At 42.7% G+C, this 20663-nt stretch overlaps 1 protein-coding gene across 1 annotated transcript; it reads right to left on the bottom strand.

Annotated features, from left to right (window-relative positions):
- Positions 1-1890: 1890 nt before the first annotated feature.
- DCT (dopachrome tautomerase) lies at positions 1891-19437 on the bottom strand (the record flags this gene model as incomplete). The annotated part of the gene is made up of 8 exons (XM_080612764.1): positions 1891-2072; positions 4247-4448; positions 5872-6007; positions 6113-6292; positions 7871-8037; positions 9120-9220; positions 10670-10969; positions 19041-19437. The coding sequence occupies 8 exons, from the start codon at positions 19435-19437 to the stop codon at positions 1891-1893; spliced, it is 1665 nt and encodes a 554-aa protein (XP_080468890.1).
- Between the last annotated feature and the right edge of the window lie 1226 nt (positions 19438-20663).

Below are 20663 nucleotides of genomic sequence, written 5' to 3'. Positions count from 1 at the left end.
ATCACTTGAAGGCCAAAAAAGTGTCAATGTCTTCCAATGACATCTCTCTAAATCAGTATTTAGCATTAACTGTGCATGTTTTGGTTTGTTCTGACTGGAGAAAAGGCTTCAGAGAGACCTGTTTGTGGCTTTTCCGTACTTAAAGAGGGCTTATAAGAAAGATGGGGGCAAACTTTTTATCAGGGCCTGTTGCAATAGGACAAGGGGCAATGGTTTTAAACTGAAAGAGGGGATTATATGACCTTCAAAGGTCCTTTCCAACCCAAATCATCCTATGATTCTCTGTGAAGACTCATAGTCTTTTAGTGCTGGAAAGTGGCTGACATCTCCTTGAGAAGGGCTTGTGGAGAACCTCAGACCTAGCTACAAACTGAAACTGATTATGGTCTAACCAATATGACACATACCCAAGCCAGGTCTCTGGAGACCTCATCTGATGTCCTTAGCACCATGTAACACTGGTCCCTATATGGCAAAACCACCCAAACGGCAGCCTGGATTGGGAGCTAGGGTACTGGGCTGAGCAGCTGTACAGAAAGTGCTCCAACCATTGACATCTTGAGCATGAGGCAGGAACAAGTACGCTGGGATCCCAAAAGGCACCACAAAAGAGCAGAAATAGCAGCAGATCATTGTCCACCTGATGCAGCAAGGGCAATCTGAGCATGTGGAGAACAAATCATAACTTTTCTTTGTCCAAAAAAGTCTGCATTTTAGAGGTAAGTTTTGTGAGTTACACATATCCAAAGCCAAATGAAGACCTACTGAGATCTTCTTTCTAGTCCACACCACTAGTATTGAGCAGGCCTAGAAAAAAATATCACAAAATTATGACTAACTGGAATTCTTTATTCAAGGCTACAAAAGCAGAGTTTTTATAAGATTCAGGACCTAACAAAATGCAAAATCTGGGACTCCTATAATGTAACATATTAAGCACCAAAGTTGACACAATCTCTTCAGGACTTCATTGGCTTTGTAAAAGCCCTGTCTCAAGATAACATAAGAAAGCTACCCAAATATGGTCCAAATCTATGGCTAAATAAAGGAATATACAGCAAATACATAAAAGAATGTTTATGATGGGGTGTAGGGAGTGCCACATTCAAACCTGATTCCCCACCTGCAGACTGGGTAATGTGAGCTATCTTAGTCTTGTTACCTTGAACCCTGGGTTCCAGACTTGGGAAATTTAAGTCTAGATTAATGAACAGTGCAGCAGAGACACAATAGAGAAGGATGAGCAACATTTTCAACTCTATCAGAGGTCCAGAACAAGTGTATACCTAGCTGATAGAGAACTTCTGCTCTAAAATTTTAGGAATATTTGAGGTTTGTCTACATCTAACATCATCCTGACTGGCAATAACACACAGAATTGATCATGGTTCTGAAATAAACTGTGACCAGGGGGTTCCTATTGTATTTTGTCAAACAGCATGAAACATTCTGAACCTTAAAAAAAGATTATGTCATTCAGCATATTTATTGATAACTGTAAAATAATATGTTATTCAAATATATATGTAGAATTAATAATTTTAAGCACATCTTAGAGCTGCTAATTGAAATCAAAAACACATTGAGGTGAAAAATTATCTTGGTTATTCAAGTTGGTTTTCTTCTATTTGTATTCTTACCTGTCTTGATCTACATCTATAGAGGATGACTTACAAGTGTCACACACTCCAGATAACATATGGTAATGAGAAAAGTCCGTCCTGTCTTGGGCCTTGCACCCAGAGACTTCATGTATTACAGTTCACAAGATAACAGGAAAACCTGAATGAGAACAATGCAGTCAGCTGCCAAAGGAGTGTGTGATAAACTCTTAATGAGGGAATCAAGGTCAGTTTCTACAAGAATAAGCAGAGAAACCAAGCAAGGGCTCTAGGCCTCTTCCATGTACTTTTTGGGGCTGAAGCTCACATTCATCAGTGGTTCAAAACCTCTTCTCTGCCTTCGGTGCTGGAAAAGTACAAGCAACAGAACAAGCATGGCCAGAGCTATAAGTGCTCCTCCAATTGTGGATCCAACCATGACAGCCCACACTTGAGTTTCTTCAAGGGAACCTGGAAACATGAAAATCTGAAGTGAGGACAGCCCATAATTTCATGTTTCAAATCACATGGAATTAAAACCATGTCCCACAGCCTGGTAATTATGATTGCTTGTGTGGCTTAGTGACCCACTGACCACAGAGGAAGCTGGTAATGCACCATGTAACCGACACACATAACAGAGCCAGAGATGTTTCCTGCCAGAGAAGTCTACAGCTGAATTTAAATTTCAACCTCTCATACAAATTAAAGTCTTGAGAACGGGAAAGATTAACAGTGACAAGACCAAAAAACCATTCTCTTCTCTAATTTGTCCAAAGTTATGAAAGATTTAAGCAATTTTTTCTATAATGACATTTCAGCATAGCTTTTTCCAAGCTATTTGAGTCAACAGAAAACCCTCAAATTTTCCTAAGACCACAAAGCAGCCTATTGTCAAACTTTTAACTGAAAGCACTACTTAGCGACATTCTGCAGACCAACTCCAGATTTTATCGTCTGATTTGAACCACTTCTGAGGAACCACTGTCTTCTAAGATAATATTGTTCATGCTTAAAATAACACTGCTCCACTTGGCTGACTTTTGAGTTTTCTTTTATGCTTTCAGAAGCAAAAATTGCCTGCTCTCCTGTTCTGAAAAATGATACGTATCCTGAGATGGCAATAATTACATTTGCCTAAATAGTCACAAAAAAACTCCCAAAAGGACTTGAGGTATTCAGAAGTTAACAAGACATGCAGGTTTAAGGAGACATGGCTCAGGGAGATGTCACACTGATTTGTAAAAGCTAAAAGTTGTGTGCCCCAATCTGCAGTCTCTGTCAACAAAAGTCAAGGCAATCATGCCCAAATTCAATAAGGTCCCAAAATCAATTGTTTAACACTTTACCATCTTTCAAGTAAAAGCCAGCAGTGCATATTGATTTCTAATGTGGTTACATGAAGTAGAATTAGCAACCCATATATCTAGATGAAAGGGAAAGGCTTGGATGTGAAAACTTTGCCTGAACACAGACCTTGCAGACAGGGATAGATACGCAGCTTCACAGAGAGCTAACTATTTGTTTAGGTGGGAGTAGAAACGCAGCAGAATCACAAGATGTCTTTGTTCCCCTCTGCATACCTCATGCCCAAGGGGCAGTAGCATTTCCAAAGCAGGAGGGGGGACAGTATTCCAAAGGGAAGAAAACTTAAATTTCATAAAAGGGAAAGTTTAAATTTTCAGTGAAATTTCTGGGGACACCCCTGAGAAAAGCACTGCAGAAGCAGCTAGCAAACCTCCCTAAGTCAGTGCTCCCTGCGTGAATGCAGCCTGAGGACAAGGTTTTCAACCTTTTGCAGTCTATAGACCTTTAAGCAGTCTCCACAGATTAAAACCACAGATATATGGTAAGCATTTAGAAGAAATTCCTGGCCACATAGGTTAGATAAGCACCTACTGCCTCCCAAAGGAATACAGAGGTGAAGAAAGTAACTGTTACGATGTAATCTTTGGCAAAGCAGCTGAAGCATGATTTTCATGCACAAGTACCTGTAACTTGTGCTGCAAAATTTGGATTTTGTGCATAAATACCTTGCTTTCTTGTTTTTTGTATTTAGCTGATTTGTGTCAAAGGTAATTTCCAATGAACGGACAAACCCTAAGGCACATCATACTTACAGACATGGAAAAGCTTTAAAATTAGGAGTTTATAACATAAAACACCCAGGTACATCCCCCCAGGGTATCCAAATATTAAGGGAGTTCATCTCTAATAAGATTCTCAGCACACTATTATTTAGGGCCCTGTTCAAAACAAGTATTTTCTAAAATGACTGGCATTAGCCAGACAAGCTCCCTGGCAGAGTGCCTGACCTCTGACAGGTTAAGGACCCTGTAACAGGTATAAACAGTGCTGGCAATGGGAGCCAAAATCAAAAGCTCCTTCAGCCCCAAAGAAGCGTTATTGTCCAGAATGGAGCAGTTCAAGCTGATGCATTTTGCAGCAAAGTAAACTAAGTACATGCAGACTTGTAGTTTCCACAGCTTACATGGTGAGTTGTAACTACCTTTGTGTGCTTGCTAGCAACCATGTGAACAGACCCACGCATTTTGTGAAAGGTGCCTTATTTTCCTTATGCCTGTGTCATTGAAAACATGAGCTGTCTCATCGCTTGGCACAGCCTGCACACCTCTGCAACGTACCTGGCAGGTCAACGGCATAGGTGTAGCCAAGCTGCTCCGCGGTTTGGAAGAGCTCATTGTTGGTCACAGGAGGGAAAAAAGGGACCATGTTGTAGAGTCTGTTGTGACCAATGGGGGCCAGCTGCTCAGGCCAGGCGTTGCCAGGGGGGTTAAACCGTTTCATCCACTCGTCGAAGATGGCATCAGTAAAGGAGTGAAGAACCTGCAAAGCCAGTCGTGGGCAAGCACATTTATTAAGCTCTTTCAGAACTTGGCAGCATTTAAAACACTCTCACCTAACGTGGCAGCAGCTTTTGAAAGAAAGAGAAGACAGCGATCTAATTTAGGTGGGTTTTACAGAACGAGAAACCAGGAAACCTCATGAGAATCGAGTAAATTGCTCTACATAGGACATTTGGCTGTATACATCCTTACTGCTGCTTTTTCATAATAAGCTCTTCCTCCAGATGGCTTAGTATCAGCTGGCTATTGAATAGGCAGGCCCATCCTCTCTGGTGAGAGCCCTCTGACCTCATTCAGGTGAATATATCTCTCAAACATATTCTAATCTCTCTCGTCTCTGAGCAGATATGGAAAATTGCATGAATTCTGATTCCTTCGTGTTCATTTTAAAGCTTGCCACCAGCTCCACAGCTTCAGATACCCGTGAATTAGATCAGGTCTTTCCAGTGAGTTTATAAGTCTATAAAGCACTAAAATACAGGAAAGTTGTTTCTGGCAACTGTAACAGATGTCTGGGGCAATTCAAATTAATTTATGAGGACTCATGTTTTTTTTATTACAACCCTGGAAAAAACTTAGAAAATATCCTATAGAAAATAAACTTGCACATAACATTAGAGCATTGTGAAATGAAGATTTCATTGTGTAAGAAAGAAATTAATGCAGGAATTCAAGAATTATCAAGGAAATAAGCTGAAGAACAATACATAAGTATTTGGACTAATTTTTCCATTAAAAGATTGAAAACTTAAAATAAAGGTAAGAAAAAGTTCATTGCACTAGAATTTATCTATGTAATCACTCTGGTTTAACAAAGAGGAAAATCAACTGGCATAAATTTATTAGAAGACAAAGATGTGCAAGCAGAGTCAACTGTTGGCGTTTTATTCACACAGTGGTGTTTGTGCTGTTCATTGCAGTGCAGCACTGTACCAGAGCGCCAGTGAAACCACATTATTTCTATTTCCCAAGAGCCCCTGAAATCAGATGTGCTTCTTTTTAGCCTGTGAAATCTGAAACAAAGGAACAAACTGCTCAGTCTACTGCTCTAAACTAACTAGTCCCACTTTCAGTTTACCTTGTTGCTGTAAAATTGTCTGGTATAAGCCACTAAATTTAGATACCACCTGATGAAAGGATTGAGGGCAACATGACTTGGAATAGCAGCTTTTCTCCCTCAAAACTTGTTTTATATTTTGCAAATCACCCTGAGATTTCTTCCCTCCTTATTTGGCCATTGTGCAGGCGTAGCAGTGTTCCAGAAATGATACAAGATTTTTTCTTTTCTATTTGAAATACTTATTTTTAGGGAATTCACTTTACTTCCGCTCTGCAAATCTCTGGTGAGATATGTGCCTTTCAGCTACAGCCACTGACACTCACACTGGGGAAAAAAGACATACCACAAAGATGGGATCGTTGGCAGCTGCATGAGGGAGAACACTGGTCCCGTTCAGGAAAGAGTGAACCAAATTATGAAGGCTCAGCATTGGCGAGTTAAGGGCTCCACTTGGTTTATCAAAGCCCTCTAGTGCATTCCTGTGGATGGGTAAAAGCAGCATCCAGTAACCATATTTTGCTGAGAGATGCTCCCATAAAGAAAACCTGTGACCCAGCCAGCTCTGGAGAAGCCGAAGAACAAACCTGAAACTGAAACTGGAATTGCGGAAAAATGGGGGGCTGTCAAACTCCTGCAGAGAAAGGCACCTCCTGACATCCTCTGCAGTGGGTAGCTGCTTGCTGGAGCTCCCAGGCAGCCTCCGCTGCAGCGGCCCTTCATCACTTCCATTGCACAGTGTGACCAGGCGGTTGTAGTCATCCAAGCTGAGTGTGAAACAGAAACACAAGTCAGAATAAGGTGACGACTTGTTGGCTTTTAGACCTCTAGTATGAACAAGGCCTTGGCTATACATGTGAGAGAGCAAGGGTCAGGGACTGACACCTCCTGGGGCACCTCAGTTTACCTTCTGTGTCCTGGGAGATAAATTCATTGCAGAACTGTCACTCTGCCATAGTTTTCTGTGGCTCTGCATCCTCTGTGGACCATCAGTCACTTGGACAAGAGTTACCAGGTTCATTGTCCACAGAGAGAGGATGCTTCAGAAAAGCAAGCACAACTCCCTTCACACCTTCTCCCCCAAGGGCTTTGAAAGAACAGTTTTTGCCCAACAATATAAAACATTCTTTTGAATTCTGAACTGACAAACTTTCAGTCCCGAGTAAAGACTAGTTTTTTTAACTCAAAAAAAGAGGGAAGTCCCACTGTGTGAGCTGGGAAAATGCAAGGAATAACAGAAAACGGGATTTCACTTTCCATCCCTCATCTCCTCTATAAGAAAAGCAACTGCAATGCTTTCCATCCTCTTTTTCAGGGTCTGGAGGACATCCTGCTTTTGCAAGGGTTGCCCAGTAGCTAATGGTGAGCAAGTCCTTTATATCAGGGAGCGAAAGAGGAAAGAAGGAGGAGAAAAACAGTGTAACACTTGTGAAAAAATTCTATGCTATTCAGTATGAGATGAAACTGCATTTTCAGAAACTCCTGAAGTAAACAAAACCACTTCTCTGTTTGACCTTGGCAAGGCAAAAGTTTGGTCGCTTCAGTTTTCAGAAAAAACAAAGCCCTATTTATCTTAGAGAAAAAGTAGGGGTGAGATTTAAAGCCAAGTGGTGCCTAAAGCTAGAATTTCAAGCAGCTCTTTAGATACCCAGAGAAAGAGACTCTTTTGAAAAGCCCTGAGCTCTTGGTACCTCCATCTGACTGATTGTGCACTACCCCTGCGCTGAAAGGAGAATGTTATATGGGTATTGTAACAGGCAGCATCATATGTCATAAGCACCATAGTCCTGCATGTGAATAACCTGTCAAAGCCCTACTCTCATCCACATCAGTGTATGCCTACAGAGAGCTGGCAGCAAGCTCCTGGTTGTCTCAGGCACTTTGAAGTCAGTCCCCACGCCACACAGTATTTCAGGGTTAAAGTCTCACTCAATACAATGGAACAGATTTTTCAGCCTATCTCTAGCTTCCTATATGCCAAAAGAGTTTTCTGTTTCTGCTGCCAGAATCAGTTAGGTTAGAGAGAATCAACATGCAGGCATTTCTTCTTTAAAAAGATACTTGCCAATGTACAAAGTCTGCAGACTTTTGTCATCCTCAAATTGGCTGAACCAACCAAAATCCTGTATCAAAAGAGTCATCTTTAAAAAATATACTTCCATAATACCAGGGAGAGAATTTACACAGCACCATCTACACACACACTGACCACGATTCCCAGTTTTAAAAAAGATGACTTGGCTTTTCTCCTGCCTCTCACCCACTGAGAGGAGAGCCCATGCTGTCAGTACTGTATTAAAGCAACATCTGGTCAGTATGCAAGCTTGCCTTGGATATTCTCATACCTGTTACAAACTACCTGCCACTGGGAGAACCTGGAGTTCAGGCTGATCAGCCCCAGGTCATCCGGCCGCTGTGCTCCGAAGAGCTGGTCTGTGCAGATGTCACACTCGTTTCTACCCGTGGCAAAGTTCCAGTAGGGCAGCGCGAAGGAGTCATTGCCTATCAGTCGCTGCAATGGACAGAAACATATTAGAGAGAATCACCTTCAAATGAAAGAGGAAGAAAGGGACTCCTGCAAGATTTTTTTATTGGGTATTCATTGCATATTTCACTGGATATTCTGGGTTTTGTTCTGCATTTCAGCTATGTGCGTTTCACAGTGTTGCTTCAACTCCTTTCAAGAGATTGGGGCATTAAGTCAGTCGTAGCAAATACATTGTCACTAATTTCTCTACTGTTGGACTGCACTTCTTTTGGCCATGTTAGGCTTTTGTCAACTCAGAGACCACGCAGTAGAGCAGGAAGAGCCTGAATTGAGCCATAAGCAACTAAGAGGCTTTCTGAGTGATGTAAGTGGGTAATGGGTAAAATTGTGCATGTGGTTTGCTTTCGCTCCAGAAAGCCTAGCCCTAGGGAAGAATCTGTACTTATATTAATAGAGGAATACAGTGCATTTGCTTGTGCTTGCTTGTTAGCTATGATTTCACATAAGCAAGATCCTGAAGATATTTTGACACCAACAATTTTTATTAGAGAACTGCAAGGCTGAAATACAGTAACATTGCCAATGTAGAAGTAATGCAAATGGGAATGAGTCAATGCTTCAGCAGCTGACTGTCGGTCACATTAACACATATTTCTTTAAAAGATGTATTGCTAAATATACGTGTGCATTAAATGCATATATTGGCACATTTAAAGAGGTTAATATTTAGATTTGCATAATATTTAGAGTTGGTTTCATTGGGATGGTATCTTCAGCATCACCAGACGATACCTGTTACCATGGTTTACGTGTATGTGTTGCTTTGATTTTGTTGGAAAATCAGTGTTAATTCACAGTTTCTGTCCTCTGTTGTGAAGATGAAATAAAAATCTCCATGATAACCTTCACATCATTGTTCACAGTGAGAAACCAATCAGTACCTGGAAAGCACTAATTTCACTTTAAATAAAAAAGGATCAGTGAGGAAACACTCTGAGTTTGGGTAAGAAGCTATCCTAGGAAATAGGTTACCCTTGTCTGGCTCAACAAAGTCACACAGTAAAAGATAGAATCTGCGTGAGGAACAGGAAGACTGTTCAGCTAACCTGCAGGTCTCTCTCCAGCAACAGCAAATGGTACCTATGCCAAGTAACAAAGGCAGGTCCTTGGTGGGAGAAATCGACACCTGTGAACGGGTGGCCAGGTCCTACAAAGGGAAGATAAAATAAGCACTTAGGCACCAAATGAGGCTTGAGAGAAAGACAGCACATTCTTCTATTGCCTGGAGTGAAGCTAAACAAAAACCTGCAGATCTGCATCTTTGGACAGAGCGTGCACATCACAAGCTACAGCACTTACATGGGACAAATGAAACAAACTCCTCTGTGGCTATTCACTTCAGTGCTTCTCAAAACTTCACATTCCCCTTAAAGTTGGACATCATGAAGATTTCTTATCACTTTACTGGACTTTGCTTTTAGGAAACATTTTTATTGTCTGAAATCTTAGCTCCTTGCTAATATGTACTGCATTATCTCATTCTCTTGATCAGCCGCAGGACCTACACAACATATCAATTGAGAACCTCAGCATTTTCCATAACCTGCCAACAGTAATTCAATGTTCTTTGCCAATTTACTTTAAATTGTGCTTGTTATTTCTTGTATTGTGCTCTTGTTATTACACAAGAGAATTAAGACACTCAAAGGCTGGAGGCTTCAAACCACATATGGATTTACTACTGCAGCAAGCTTCAACCCACATATGAATTTATTTATCACTGCAGCAGCACTAGAAGTTCCCTTTCCACATTTCTGTGCTGTCCCTGAAGAACCTTTGCTCTTGCTAGGCTAGAGACTGCTTCCTTCAGCCCTGCAAAATAGAACAGTGTCAGAAGGACACACTGAAGAAAACCCACTGCAGAGTAGAAGATACCCTCTAGCAAGGAGGTAGACATGGGCTGCTCAGCTTGCACATAGGACTGGCAGGTAGAAAAGTCATACTGGTGCTGTCTCCAGTGAGAGCTGGTCTTTGCAAAATGGGCTTAGCATAGGTACTTCTGTCTAGAAGAGCTATGAGGACTGGAATTCGTATCTGGGAGAAATCATAGTGTTAGATACTGAAACCTCTGACCTGGTTTGGTTTTAAAAGCTGGCTATGGTTAGTCAGGCAAATCCCATCCTTAGACACTTGCTGATGGCAACAGAAAGCAGTAGTACTCTGCTCCCAAACATGTCTGCATGTTCTCTGCCTTCACTGCAGAGCCCTTTCCTGCTGCTCCTGCATTTACCTTGTCCTGTGGAGTAGGAGTGCCTTTCTCAGTCACTGTCTGACCACACTTCAGTTCACTCAGCAATGGAGCCTGTGAACCACTTCTCTGTCAGACAGAAGATGCACCAGGAGTGCGACTGGTGTGCTCCAGCCACCATGGAGTGGGGAGACCAGAGCACAGCAGGTCTGAAGCACACCTCCTTGAACTGTGGATGACCAGCAGCTTCTCATCATCAGCTGTTTCACTCCTCAGATGTGCCCCTCCTGGGACTCACTGCTCAATGAAGTAGCACAGCTGTGTTAAGCATACTTACCTTCGTTCAGCAATGATACTTTTCACCCTTCCTTTTACCTGCAGAGCCCATTGGATAAGAAAAGCACTAACCTAATAGTGTGTCTCTGACTGAGTAGTAATGAAGCCAAACAAAGTAGTTATAAATACTACAGTTGGCAATTTGTGGTTCCTCTCCAGTGGGACCAAGCAGACTTGTCCAGTGCTGAGTTGCAATTACATAGTCTGGGTGAATGGTTCTCTTTGCGCGATCTAGAGCATTGAAGAACTGGTCTCTTTCCTCTGGTGTCAGGGAGTGGACATCCTTCCTGACAACTGCTGGCTTCTCCACATTGCATTCAGCGCCGGTCCAGCCAAACTTGCAGTCACCACAGTTATAGCCAGCAAAGTTTCCTAAATCAGGAGGCAGAGAGAAGTCATGATATCGTGAATTAGGGAAAACTAACAGTGAATGCAGAAAAATTATGAATTAGCACTCTTTTCTGTCAGAGATGCCAGTTCCTGGAAGGGACAGCAGCTGAGCAGACTGGCAGCTTTGCCAGTTGCCTAACCAGAAGGATGGCTTGCTTCCCAGAGCCACAGCAGGGCCAAGAATCGCACTCAGCCAGTTGGGGAGGTGAAGCACTGAGTAATGGGCTTGATGCTCCAAGATGTTCAGAGTTCCATGAAGCCCTCAGGCATGAGAGGAATCTCAGCAAACAGAGGGCTGAGCACTTCAGGTTAAGTGAAGTGCTTTGCTTGACTAGCTCTGAAGCACTCCCAGGCTTCCAGGATCAAAGCCAAAATAGGGCCAGCTCACATGGATCCTTAGCACAGAAAAAAAAATCCCCAAACAAAACAGTTCTCTTAAGAACAAAACTTTGGGAAAACTAATGTCTGTTAACAGTGTGTCTGAGACCTGATACGATCCAGGATGAGCACCAGGGGTGCTGCAGGTCATGCTTTAAGCATTGTTAAATGGTGCTGCAATAAGAGTCTGAGAAACACTGCAGTACCATCATTCCCCACTGGCATCATTCCTAAGGCAAGTAATTGGGTCTGCTCTAGGCTATTAGTTCAGATCCTGGAAGAGCTCAGGAAAGCAGAGCTTTCTTCAAGCATGGCCTCCCACCCATCACAGCAGACTGTCAGCAGCAGCAGAAAGGCCCTTCTGCCACTGCTGCTGCCTTTGCCTTTGCTTTTGCCTTTGCTTTTGCCTTTGCCTTTGCCTTTGCTTTTGCCTGTCAGGGGAGATGAGGAACAACCAACCAACTGCTCCTGCAGCAGACATCTGCCTCCTACTGCACACAGGCAGGCTGCTGGCATAGCACTGGTGTAGGACAGTGGGCATTGCTGCCAGAGGAAGGAGGGAGCACAAGGGCAGCCAAGGGTCCTCTGGGACTTCCACCCAATTCTCCAAAATCTACACTGAGATTCCCTAATCCCAGCCTCCCTCCAACCCCACGTACACACTCACTCCACAACAACCATGGCAATCATCTTCCAAAATGCTACAAAATCTAACTGCTCCCCATGCATATCGGCAGTGCTAGACCAGGACAAGCTTTGGGCTAACACAGAGATGAGGAACTGGCCTACAAAGTGTTCCTCAATAGGCAGATGTCCCTCAGCTGTAGGGTTGAGTCTATGAGCAGAACAACACTTAACACTAAAGTGAGATTTCAGATTGTCATAGACTACAAGGCTTATTACCAGATTCAAAGACCCCCAGGCTACAACGACTGTTACCAAGAAGGCTGTGTAGCTTATGGCTAGCTCTATGATAAGGGCTGCTGAGCTCTAAACATTTGTGACACACTCCTGTGAGACCTACCAAGAGGATATGGACCCTTTTCACTGTAGGTTTGGAGACCTTACGCTTACTTCAGAAGCTCTGAGAACTATAGGTTTACATGCTATCATGAAGCTTAGGACCAGTGCTAAGGTTAGAGATCACAAAGGTGAAGACTTCAACTAGGTTTTGGACTGTGCATAGCCCAATGACATTCCATGGGGACAGCTTCCAGGTGTGTGGCTTATATTTTGTCCTGTTATGGGTAGGAGCAGCTGGGCTTAGCTGCCACATTTCAGTTAGAACAGAAGGCACCCAAAGCCAGGGGTCTGCATTTGTTTAAGGGGATGAAGACATGCCAGAAAAAACAAGCGGCTTATAGTTTTGCGAAAGAAATAAGATAGCATACATTACTATGATGAGGGCAGAGATTAAGATAGGGAACATGGAAAGTTGATTTTATCATGGTGTCCTGAGAATCGCAACAGAAGAGCACAATTGCTGTTGTGAATTTGGTGTATTCCACTATCTGCATACTTGCTTACTCTTGACAGCTTAGCCTAGCCATTAGGGCCCATCACATACTCCAGCCTCGACTGACCAGATGACAAATATCAGGAATATCTTGAAACACTGCCTCAATTATGCTATGTGTATTGTGCAAGTTTCAGTACATGGACCATGAACTTCTGGAAAGCAGTTGTTTTCCCCTCATGACCGAAGGTACAATTAAATCCTTTTTAAGAGAAGGGGAGCAAAGCAGAAATTAACCATGAAAAGATCTGTCAGCAACCTTTTTTAAGACTGGTGGTCACACTTCCGTTAATTCAAATGACCCATCTACTCACAGCGTTGGATAAGCATCACACTGAAACACAGCACTAACAGAACCAAAGTTAGGGCAGGACCATGTTTCTCCTGCCTGATCTTGGTACCAGGACACGACTCCATCACTCACTTGCTGAGGCTCTGATGGTGCCTATTCCTTTCTCAACGAGGGCCCTGTGAATCCATCCAGCTTTTAATACCCATGCTCATTTTATCAGACAATACCCATATTTTAGGTATATTTTATGCGCCTCCTTGAGGCTATGAATAGGAATTTGCAAAAGCCTGAAGTTATGAGTTATCTTCATGGGTAAAAAGCTTTTCTCCACTTGTATGGGATCTGGAGCCAGGTGGACCAATGAGTCCTCACCTGTTTCCCTTGGGCAGGTGTTAATTAAATCCGACTGATGCTGTGCAGAATTAACCAGCTTAACCACCTAATCTATGAAGTAAGCCAAGGGGTCCATTCCTTCACCCAGTTCTCCCACTGACACTTTTCAATGGGAGATCAGCTTTTCCTGAGTAAGAAGGAGGACTGCAGTGAAGAAGACACTGGCAAACAGGAGGAGACAATTTCCAGGCGAAGTTCTGCTGATTGTGTGGAACATTTTTGTGTCATCCTCAGATCTATTTGGCAAAGTTCTCTAGTCAGAAATGCACACAACAGCAACACTTCATGAAATAGAAAGTTGCTTTTTGTCATTTTCTTTCAGCAGACTCCATGCATCACAGGACTGTCATTATGAAATGGTGAGGAGCTGATGGAGGTCTGGGATTTCCCACACTGCAAACAGGAATGACTGCAGTACCCAGACCCAGGTGTTTTATGTCTCACCCAAACCACTTTTTCAGCATTTGTTTCTCAAGCATTCTACTAGGCCACTGGTCTGGAAATGATGCATTGCTGCTTTCAGAAAGTCCATTTACTGCCTTGTGGACTTCCCAGATGATAGCACTGTGAATTGTTATGTCCCAGTCTCTTACAACTTAACTTCAATTTCTGCTACACTGGTGATGGTGGACTCCAACTGTACAGCTCTAGGAAAGCAGGAAAAGCAATCTCATGTTATCAGGATATAACACACAGTAGACATTTTCAGGAAGACAGTGAGACCCTCTCAAGATCTTTTTTTTTCAATACAGGGACCTTAGGAACATGCAAGGATTCATGACTTAGCACTTTTTTTCCTTCACTGACTAACAAGAGGCAACTCAATGTACTACCTTCTCTGGGGCTATGCCAGGAACAGCAGAGATAATTCTCACCTCTGGTGATTTCTAGAGAATATGGTGTGAGAGGTCATTCTGGCACACAGACAGGAAACCATGTCACAGAGGGGATCCAGATGCTCCCTGCTTCTGCCACTGCTTTCAGGAATTACCATTGTGCTGCCCCTGGGTAATAAAAGTCATCTGGGGTGTCTTCCCCACTAACCCTTTTATCTGGAGATGGGATCACATGCCTTGAGAACTTTCTTCTGTGTCTAATCTCATCATTATTAATAGTGCTCTTTCCCAGTCAAGTTGGGTGAATCTGGCTGTTTCTGTAGGCACTACGGCCACGCAGCTTCCCCTAGTGGGTCAGTCCATGGGCATGACATTGAGAAAAAGACACTTCTTATGACACAACACTTGGCATGTGTTATATGTATCACTGGTGTACGCTAACACCAGCTATCACTGTAGCTGCTCCTCCATCCCAATGATTGTCTGACCTCACAGGGATTTGTCTACCTCTGAGCAGTCACAGCATGTGGTTGGCCTTCAGACACTTAGCATAACACAAATAAGTAACTCCATCAATTTGGTGTCTTTTCTTCAGTAAAAAGGAACCCATCCAACACTCATCATCTTCTGCCTTGGTTTTTTTGTACCAAGATGAAATTGGAACAGCTGCCATGCCTCTTCAGTTCACAAAGACCAGCTTAATACACATCATTTATCAGATGGGGAGAAAGGACCATGTTCAGACTTTAGCAATTCCATTAGAACAGGAGTTACACTAGATTCGAAAGACCAGCATACTGCAGTATCCCAAACATAGAATCAAGATTGCTACCATGCAAGACAAATAGCTCTTCTAGCTCTTCATCTGGACATACTGTTAGGCTATAGAGTGTGGAAGATCTGTACCTAGCAGGGTCATCAAGGTATGGTTATAATTTACTATTATCCTGCAGCCACATCGCCCTACAATAAGTAAACGAAGTGTATTTTGTAACTACTCTGAAAACTCATTTTACCTAATGGGAGAGCCATCATATCAGCCACATGGCTTACCTGGCAATTTGCTTACAGCTAAACGTTAGAATTTAAACTTTCTGTCCCCAGCTTGATTCTGAATTGCACAGAAATGTGAAAAGATTTAAACCCTTTTTAATCAAAAAACTTCTATAAAAAAAAAAAATTAGAGTCATGTTCAGCACATGTCCACACGTTAGCCTTAAATAGTGGCTGGAAAAAAAATGAATTATGTTTAACTCCGCAGTGAATTCAAACTACATCATTGTTAATTACTGTCACAATCTGTACTAGCAACCACATGACTGACTGCAGTGACTTTTTCACAATAACTTTCTGTACCGAGTTTTTAAAATGCTATGGCAGATCTGTGTCCCATTAGTACAATTTTTTCCTTTAGAACTCAAAATAGCACTTAGTTCCTAAATCTTCTAAAACAGTATTCTTCTAAACTGAGTTTAACTATCCCACCAAAATACTGCTTTGTTGTGTAACTACCTATAAGTGTCAATGTTCAGGATTAGACCAGTGCATCCAACATTTCAACACACCTTATTGAAAAACAAATTACCCTTCACACAGTACTGCACACCATCAGGAACTGTCATCAGGTCATTGCACTTTAAGAATTTATATAAATTGAATTAATACTGTGTACACCCAAATCAATTGTAGAACACATACAATGGATTCAGAATTGAAATTAGGAACTAAAACCTCTTTTCTATCTCCTGGCTGCATTCATGCCATAACCACATCCTTTTTTCTAGAGATTTTATTTTTGCTGCCACCAACACAGAATGAAACGTTCAACAAGCAGCACCCTGACAACAGACTTACAATTATCTTTTTGATAACAGCTTTGTACAAAAAGTGGGAATTAAAGCTGAATCTTTCTGTTGTACCAGTCTTATGCTTGTCCCCAACTAAAGAAAGACTAGTGCATATTATCTGCTAAAGCCTAGAAATGAAAATGTGGGTTTTTCATTTTCCTTAGAAAATCTACATTAATTTGAGAGCAAATATAAAACTAATCTGATCCCACAATAAATGCTCATCAATATCTGTTTGTGTTCGGGATATTCTTCTTTTTTTCTCCCCCCCCCCCCCCCCCCCCCCCCCCGACATATTCAGCACCCAGACCTGGATGGACGTGATATTAAGACACTCTTCCTCAGTGAATAGCAACAAATAGCCAGATTTTCAGGGTTCCTTTTATCCTTAGCTATTAAGTTTTCAGCAGATTAGTTTATTGCAAGAACTCCAGAATCCCTCTTTTGGAAAATCCTGGCCCCTGATCCTCACAACTCCTCCAGGTTTCCTACCACACCACCATCAGCTGACACATTTAAATGGCAGTTTCTCAGCAAATACAATCAGCTACATGGCAGCTGGAGTTCCCACAGCTTATCGTTTACACCATGTCTAAACTATAAATTAAACTGTGCCAAGATGGCATTGGAACACAACCGTTTATATTGTTAAAATGCCAGAAGGAGCCTTGGCATGGGTTGGAGTTTGCACAAGCCAGGAACCATTTCAAATAGGCAGTTTGCATATAACATTCATTTGGAAAGTATGATACCTTAATAGTAGACGTGTGCACTGTTCCATGTCCCTTTGAATGTGGATATTTAAGTTATGTTACCTACCAGAGGCATCATAGCCCTAGATGCCTAATAAAGGCCACATGTCACACCATTTAAAACTCTGGTGCGCAGGCAGCTAACCAGTGTATGAAACAGAGTAAAAAAAGTGCAACAAAATACTAATAGACACAGACACACAATCGACACCATTGTAAAAGCATCAGATCTAATTCAAACCCCGTGCAGCTGTGAACTTCATAGTGTTCACCCAGGAATGCCTTTGCTTGCAGCATCAAGAAGGGTAGAGCCCAGGAAAACTTTCTGCAAATCATCCTTAAGGATGCCGTCCACATTCTCTCTGGTATATTTAGATAAATAAGGACTGAAGTATACAAGTGAAAAAAAACCACAGTGGGGGAAGCTGGACTTAAAGAGCCAAGAAGAGCAGACAGCTCAGCAGAAGTAAAGCTGAACGAGAGGACAATACATTCTGGTCACATAACTTGGGACTCAGCAGCGCAAATATCAAATACCAGTGCTAACTTTTACCTGGACAAGCAAATTAATGTCCACCTATGCAGCCCATGTCCGTCTACACTGCTTACTCCTAGGTTTTGATGCCCTAATCACTTGGACTGGTGTATGCCCATGCGTTTCAGTGCTCTTCTGACTCATGGTCTATGCCTGTATGCAATACCTGTCTTTAGTTTTGGAGTTATGTAAGTCTTTAAAATTAAAAAAAAACACATCCAATTTTTGTAAGTTGTCTGGAAAAATACTTCTGCACAAGCATTTGAAATTTAGTCAAAGGACAACATAAAAGCCAATTATACTCTGAAGTCAGTTACAATTTTGAAGAGCTTCAGTAACACCATGTGTTGATGTAAGTCATCTGCCCCTACCTCTCTGCTTTCACTTGATAAGAGTGCTGCAAAACTTAACCTCATTGGCTGAAATTTTCTGCAGTGCTTTCTTCTCAGATTGGTCTGGGCTTTTTTGACAGGGAAAGCCAAGATATATTTTAGACAAATCAGTTCAGCTAGTCCTAAGAATTAGGTTAAAGGAAAGCAGGCTATTCTTCCCATGTTAGAAAATATGTACAATTTCATGTTCCCAACAAGAAATCCTAAGCTGCATTTGACATCTGCCTAGCAAGTGACTTCAGTGCTTGAGACGTGCCTTTTGCCTGACTCCTGGTACCACCTCCTATCAGCCCTGGCAGAGCAGTCTGGGCTGAAGCTGCAGTTCCTGCTCATTTTAACCCTTCTTCAACCAGGGATGCTGCTGAGAAAGGGCGCTGTCATCTTACTCTGCCCTGGTGTCACCTTCCTGTTCCCCCTCTCCTGCCAGTACTAGTGAACTGGTCTTATTACAAGCTGGTCCTTTTGGCCAGGTTAGTCTTCAAGTAGAACTCATCCCTGGTTGTTTCAGCCCCAGCATATGAAGACAGAAGCCCAAGTAAAGTCATGGGTGGGAAGGAGCAGCTGGAGATGGAGAGGAAAAGGACGGATGGCCTCTTTGCTGATTGTACAAACCGAGTGAGCTGCAGACTTAGTTAACAACCCTGAGAAACACCATGGCCAGACATCCATGCATTTTCAGTGCACAGGGATATATCATGCTGCCAAGTTCTATGCTAAAGGAATATATCTCTGATCAACAGTGATCAGATCTGATCAGATCAGAAGTGATCCACCACACCATGATTAGCAGTTACAGAGGTTTGAAGGCAGCACTGAAAAATCCAAAACCCTATGGAGAAAGGTGATGGATGGCTATAGGGACAACTCCAGAGGCAAAGAGGAAAACCCAAAAGTCTGCATGAAAGAAAACACTTTTTAGACTCCATTACTCTGAAAAAGAGCTGATAGTATTATGAACACAACAGTATTTTTAGGAAACAGATAATATTTGAAGTCTTCCTGTTGCCTTACACCACCAGGGATGTTTCTGGCCTTTGAAGCATCCAAAGCTCCAAAGTAGAGCTTTAGTGGACCCATCCATCCCCATTCCCTCACCCCAGCACCCCTCTCACCTGTGCACCGACAGCTCTGGTTGAAGAACTTGAGAGGCCACCGTTCCCGATCATCCACATTTCGAAGGGTATAGGGGCCACTCCAGGGCCGAGTGTCTGCCTGTACGCCCTGACACCATCCCCGGCCCTGCAGGGACCCACAGATGTTACTTGGGTCTGTCCCCAAGGCTGGGCAGCAGCGCTTTGAGCGAAGAGAATCCACTGTCATGCAGGCACGGGGGAACTGTGCCTGCACCCTGGGGAGACAGCAGCAACCCAGGTAGCCCAGTCCAGCCCAGAAGAGCCACCTCAAGGTGCCCATTACGGCTGGGTGCAAGCTCTGCCTCTCTGCTGGACCTGAGCGAGTAGAGCAGGGAAATCGCTTTCGTGGGACAATCTGTCCTTGATGTGGCTCCATGCCCCAGCCAACTGGGATAATCCCTCTCACTGCTGAGGATGCTGGTGTTGGGTGTTTATTTAATCCTGGTCTCAAATTGTCTTGAATGCAGTTCAAAAGATGGATGCTTTGGCTCTGTGGTGCCAGTCCAGCAGCCACGGCTTTGAGCAGGGTTTATATAGAGGTTGGGAGAAGCTCTCATTAGAGGGATTAGCACAGCACAAATCCTCGTGTTTTGCACATGACATAAAGAGCAGAAAAAACGCCAGCGTGAGAGCAAGTTCTGCTCTGGCAGCTTGTCAGGAGAGTGAATGCCTCAGATTCATTTCTCCAAGTCTTTCACAAGCTTTGAGAAATTGATGGTCTTTTTTTAGCTGAGGTGGCTGGAGAAACAGGTTTAAGCTTCTAATCAAAACCCTGTAAACAGATGATAAATAGAAGAGGAAACCACTTCTCCTTTCACTGCAAGATAACACTTCCCACTAAAGCAGTAACAGTAGAAAAGTAGAAAATGTACTGGAAGCACAGTGGTGCTTCCTATATGGTGCAAGATTAATGAAAATTAACAAACTTGGTGGTAATAGTTTGGGATAGAGACTCCATCTGCTGACTGCAGAACTCCAGTGCTTGTACTGTAAACAGTGGCAAGTGGAAGGCTCCCTTCTTAATGGCCTTTTTGCATGCAAAATAAATTATTTAAGTGTTTTTAAAGGGTAAATGGTCCTTGTTTGCTGTCTGATCCTTTCCCCATCATTACAACAGAGGTTGTTCTGGGACTGGTCTGGCGGCTAGACTTTCAGAACTGTCACAGCTGAGTATTTATTACCCACCTGGCAGGAGACAGTCTGTGAGATCAATACACACACCAGACACACAGAAAAGTGGTTTTGTTCAGGACATCGACAAAAATTGCTTTAAAAAGCTCCTCATACCCAGTAGTACTTGCCCACAATGCAGCTCCTATGTGCTAAAGGAATAAAATTAATAAATCAAAATAAAGTAAGGATAAGTCATGATAGAAGTCTGAAGCAACAGCTATTAGTTCAGCTCCACCATACTGAATACAAACTGGCAACTCCGTCTGCTTCACTAAAAGCTTTCGCTACCTCCCCCCTCCACACCTCTGTTGTTTAGCCATTTTTGGCTATGCGTAATGAAAACAACTGTGGTTGTGTCTGTTCTCTTCAATATTTCCATGGATGCTCAACCGCACCATTCTGGCACAAGAAGTCTATTACCTATGCAGC

The sequence above is a fragment of the Psittacula echo genome (genome assembly GCF_963264785.1).
Source record: "Psittacula echo genome assembly, chromosome: 3".
NCBI lineage: Eukaryota > Metazoa > Chordata > Aves > Psittaciformes > Psittacidae > Psittacula > Psittacula echo.
Note: the sequence above shows the minus strand (reverse complement) of the source record. Positions and strands in the feature narration are given on the sequence as shown.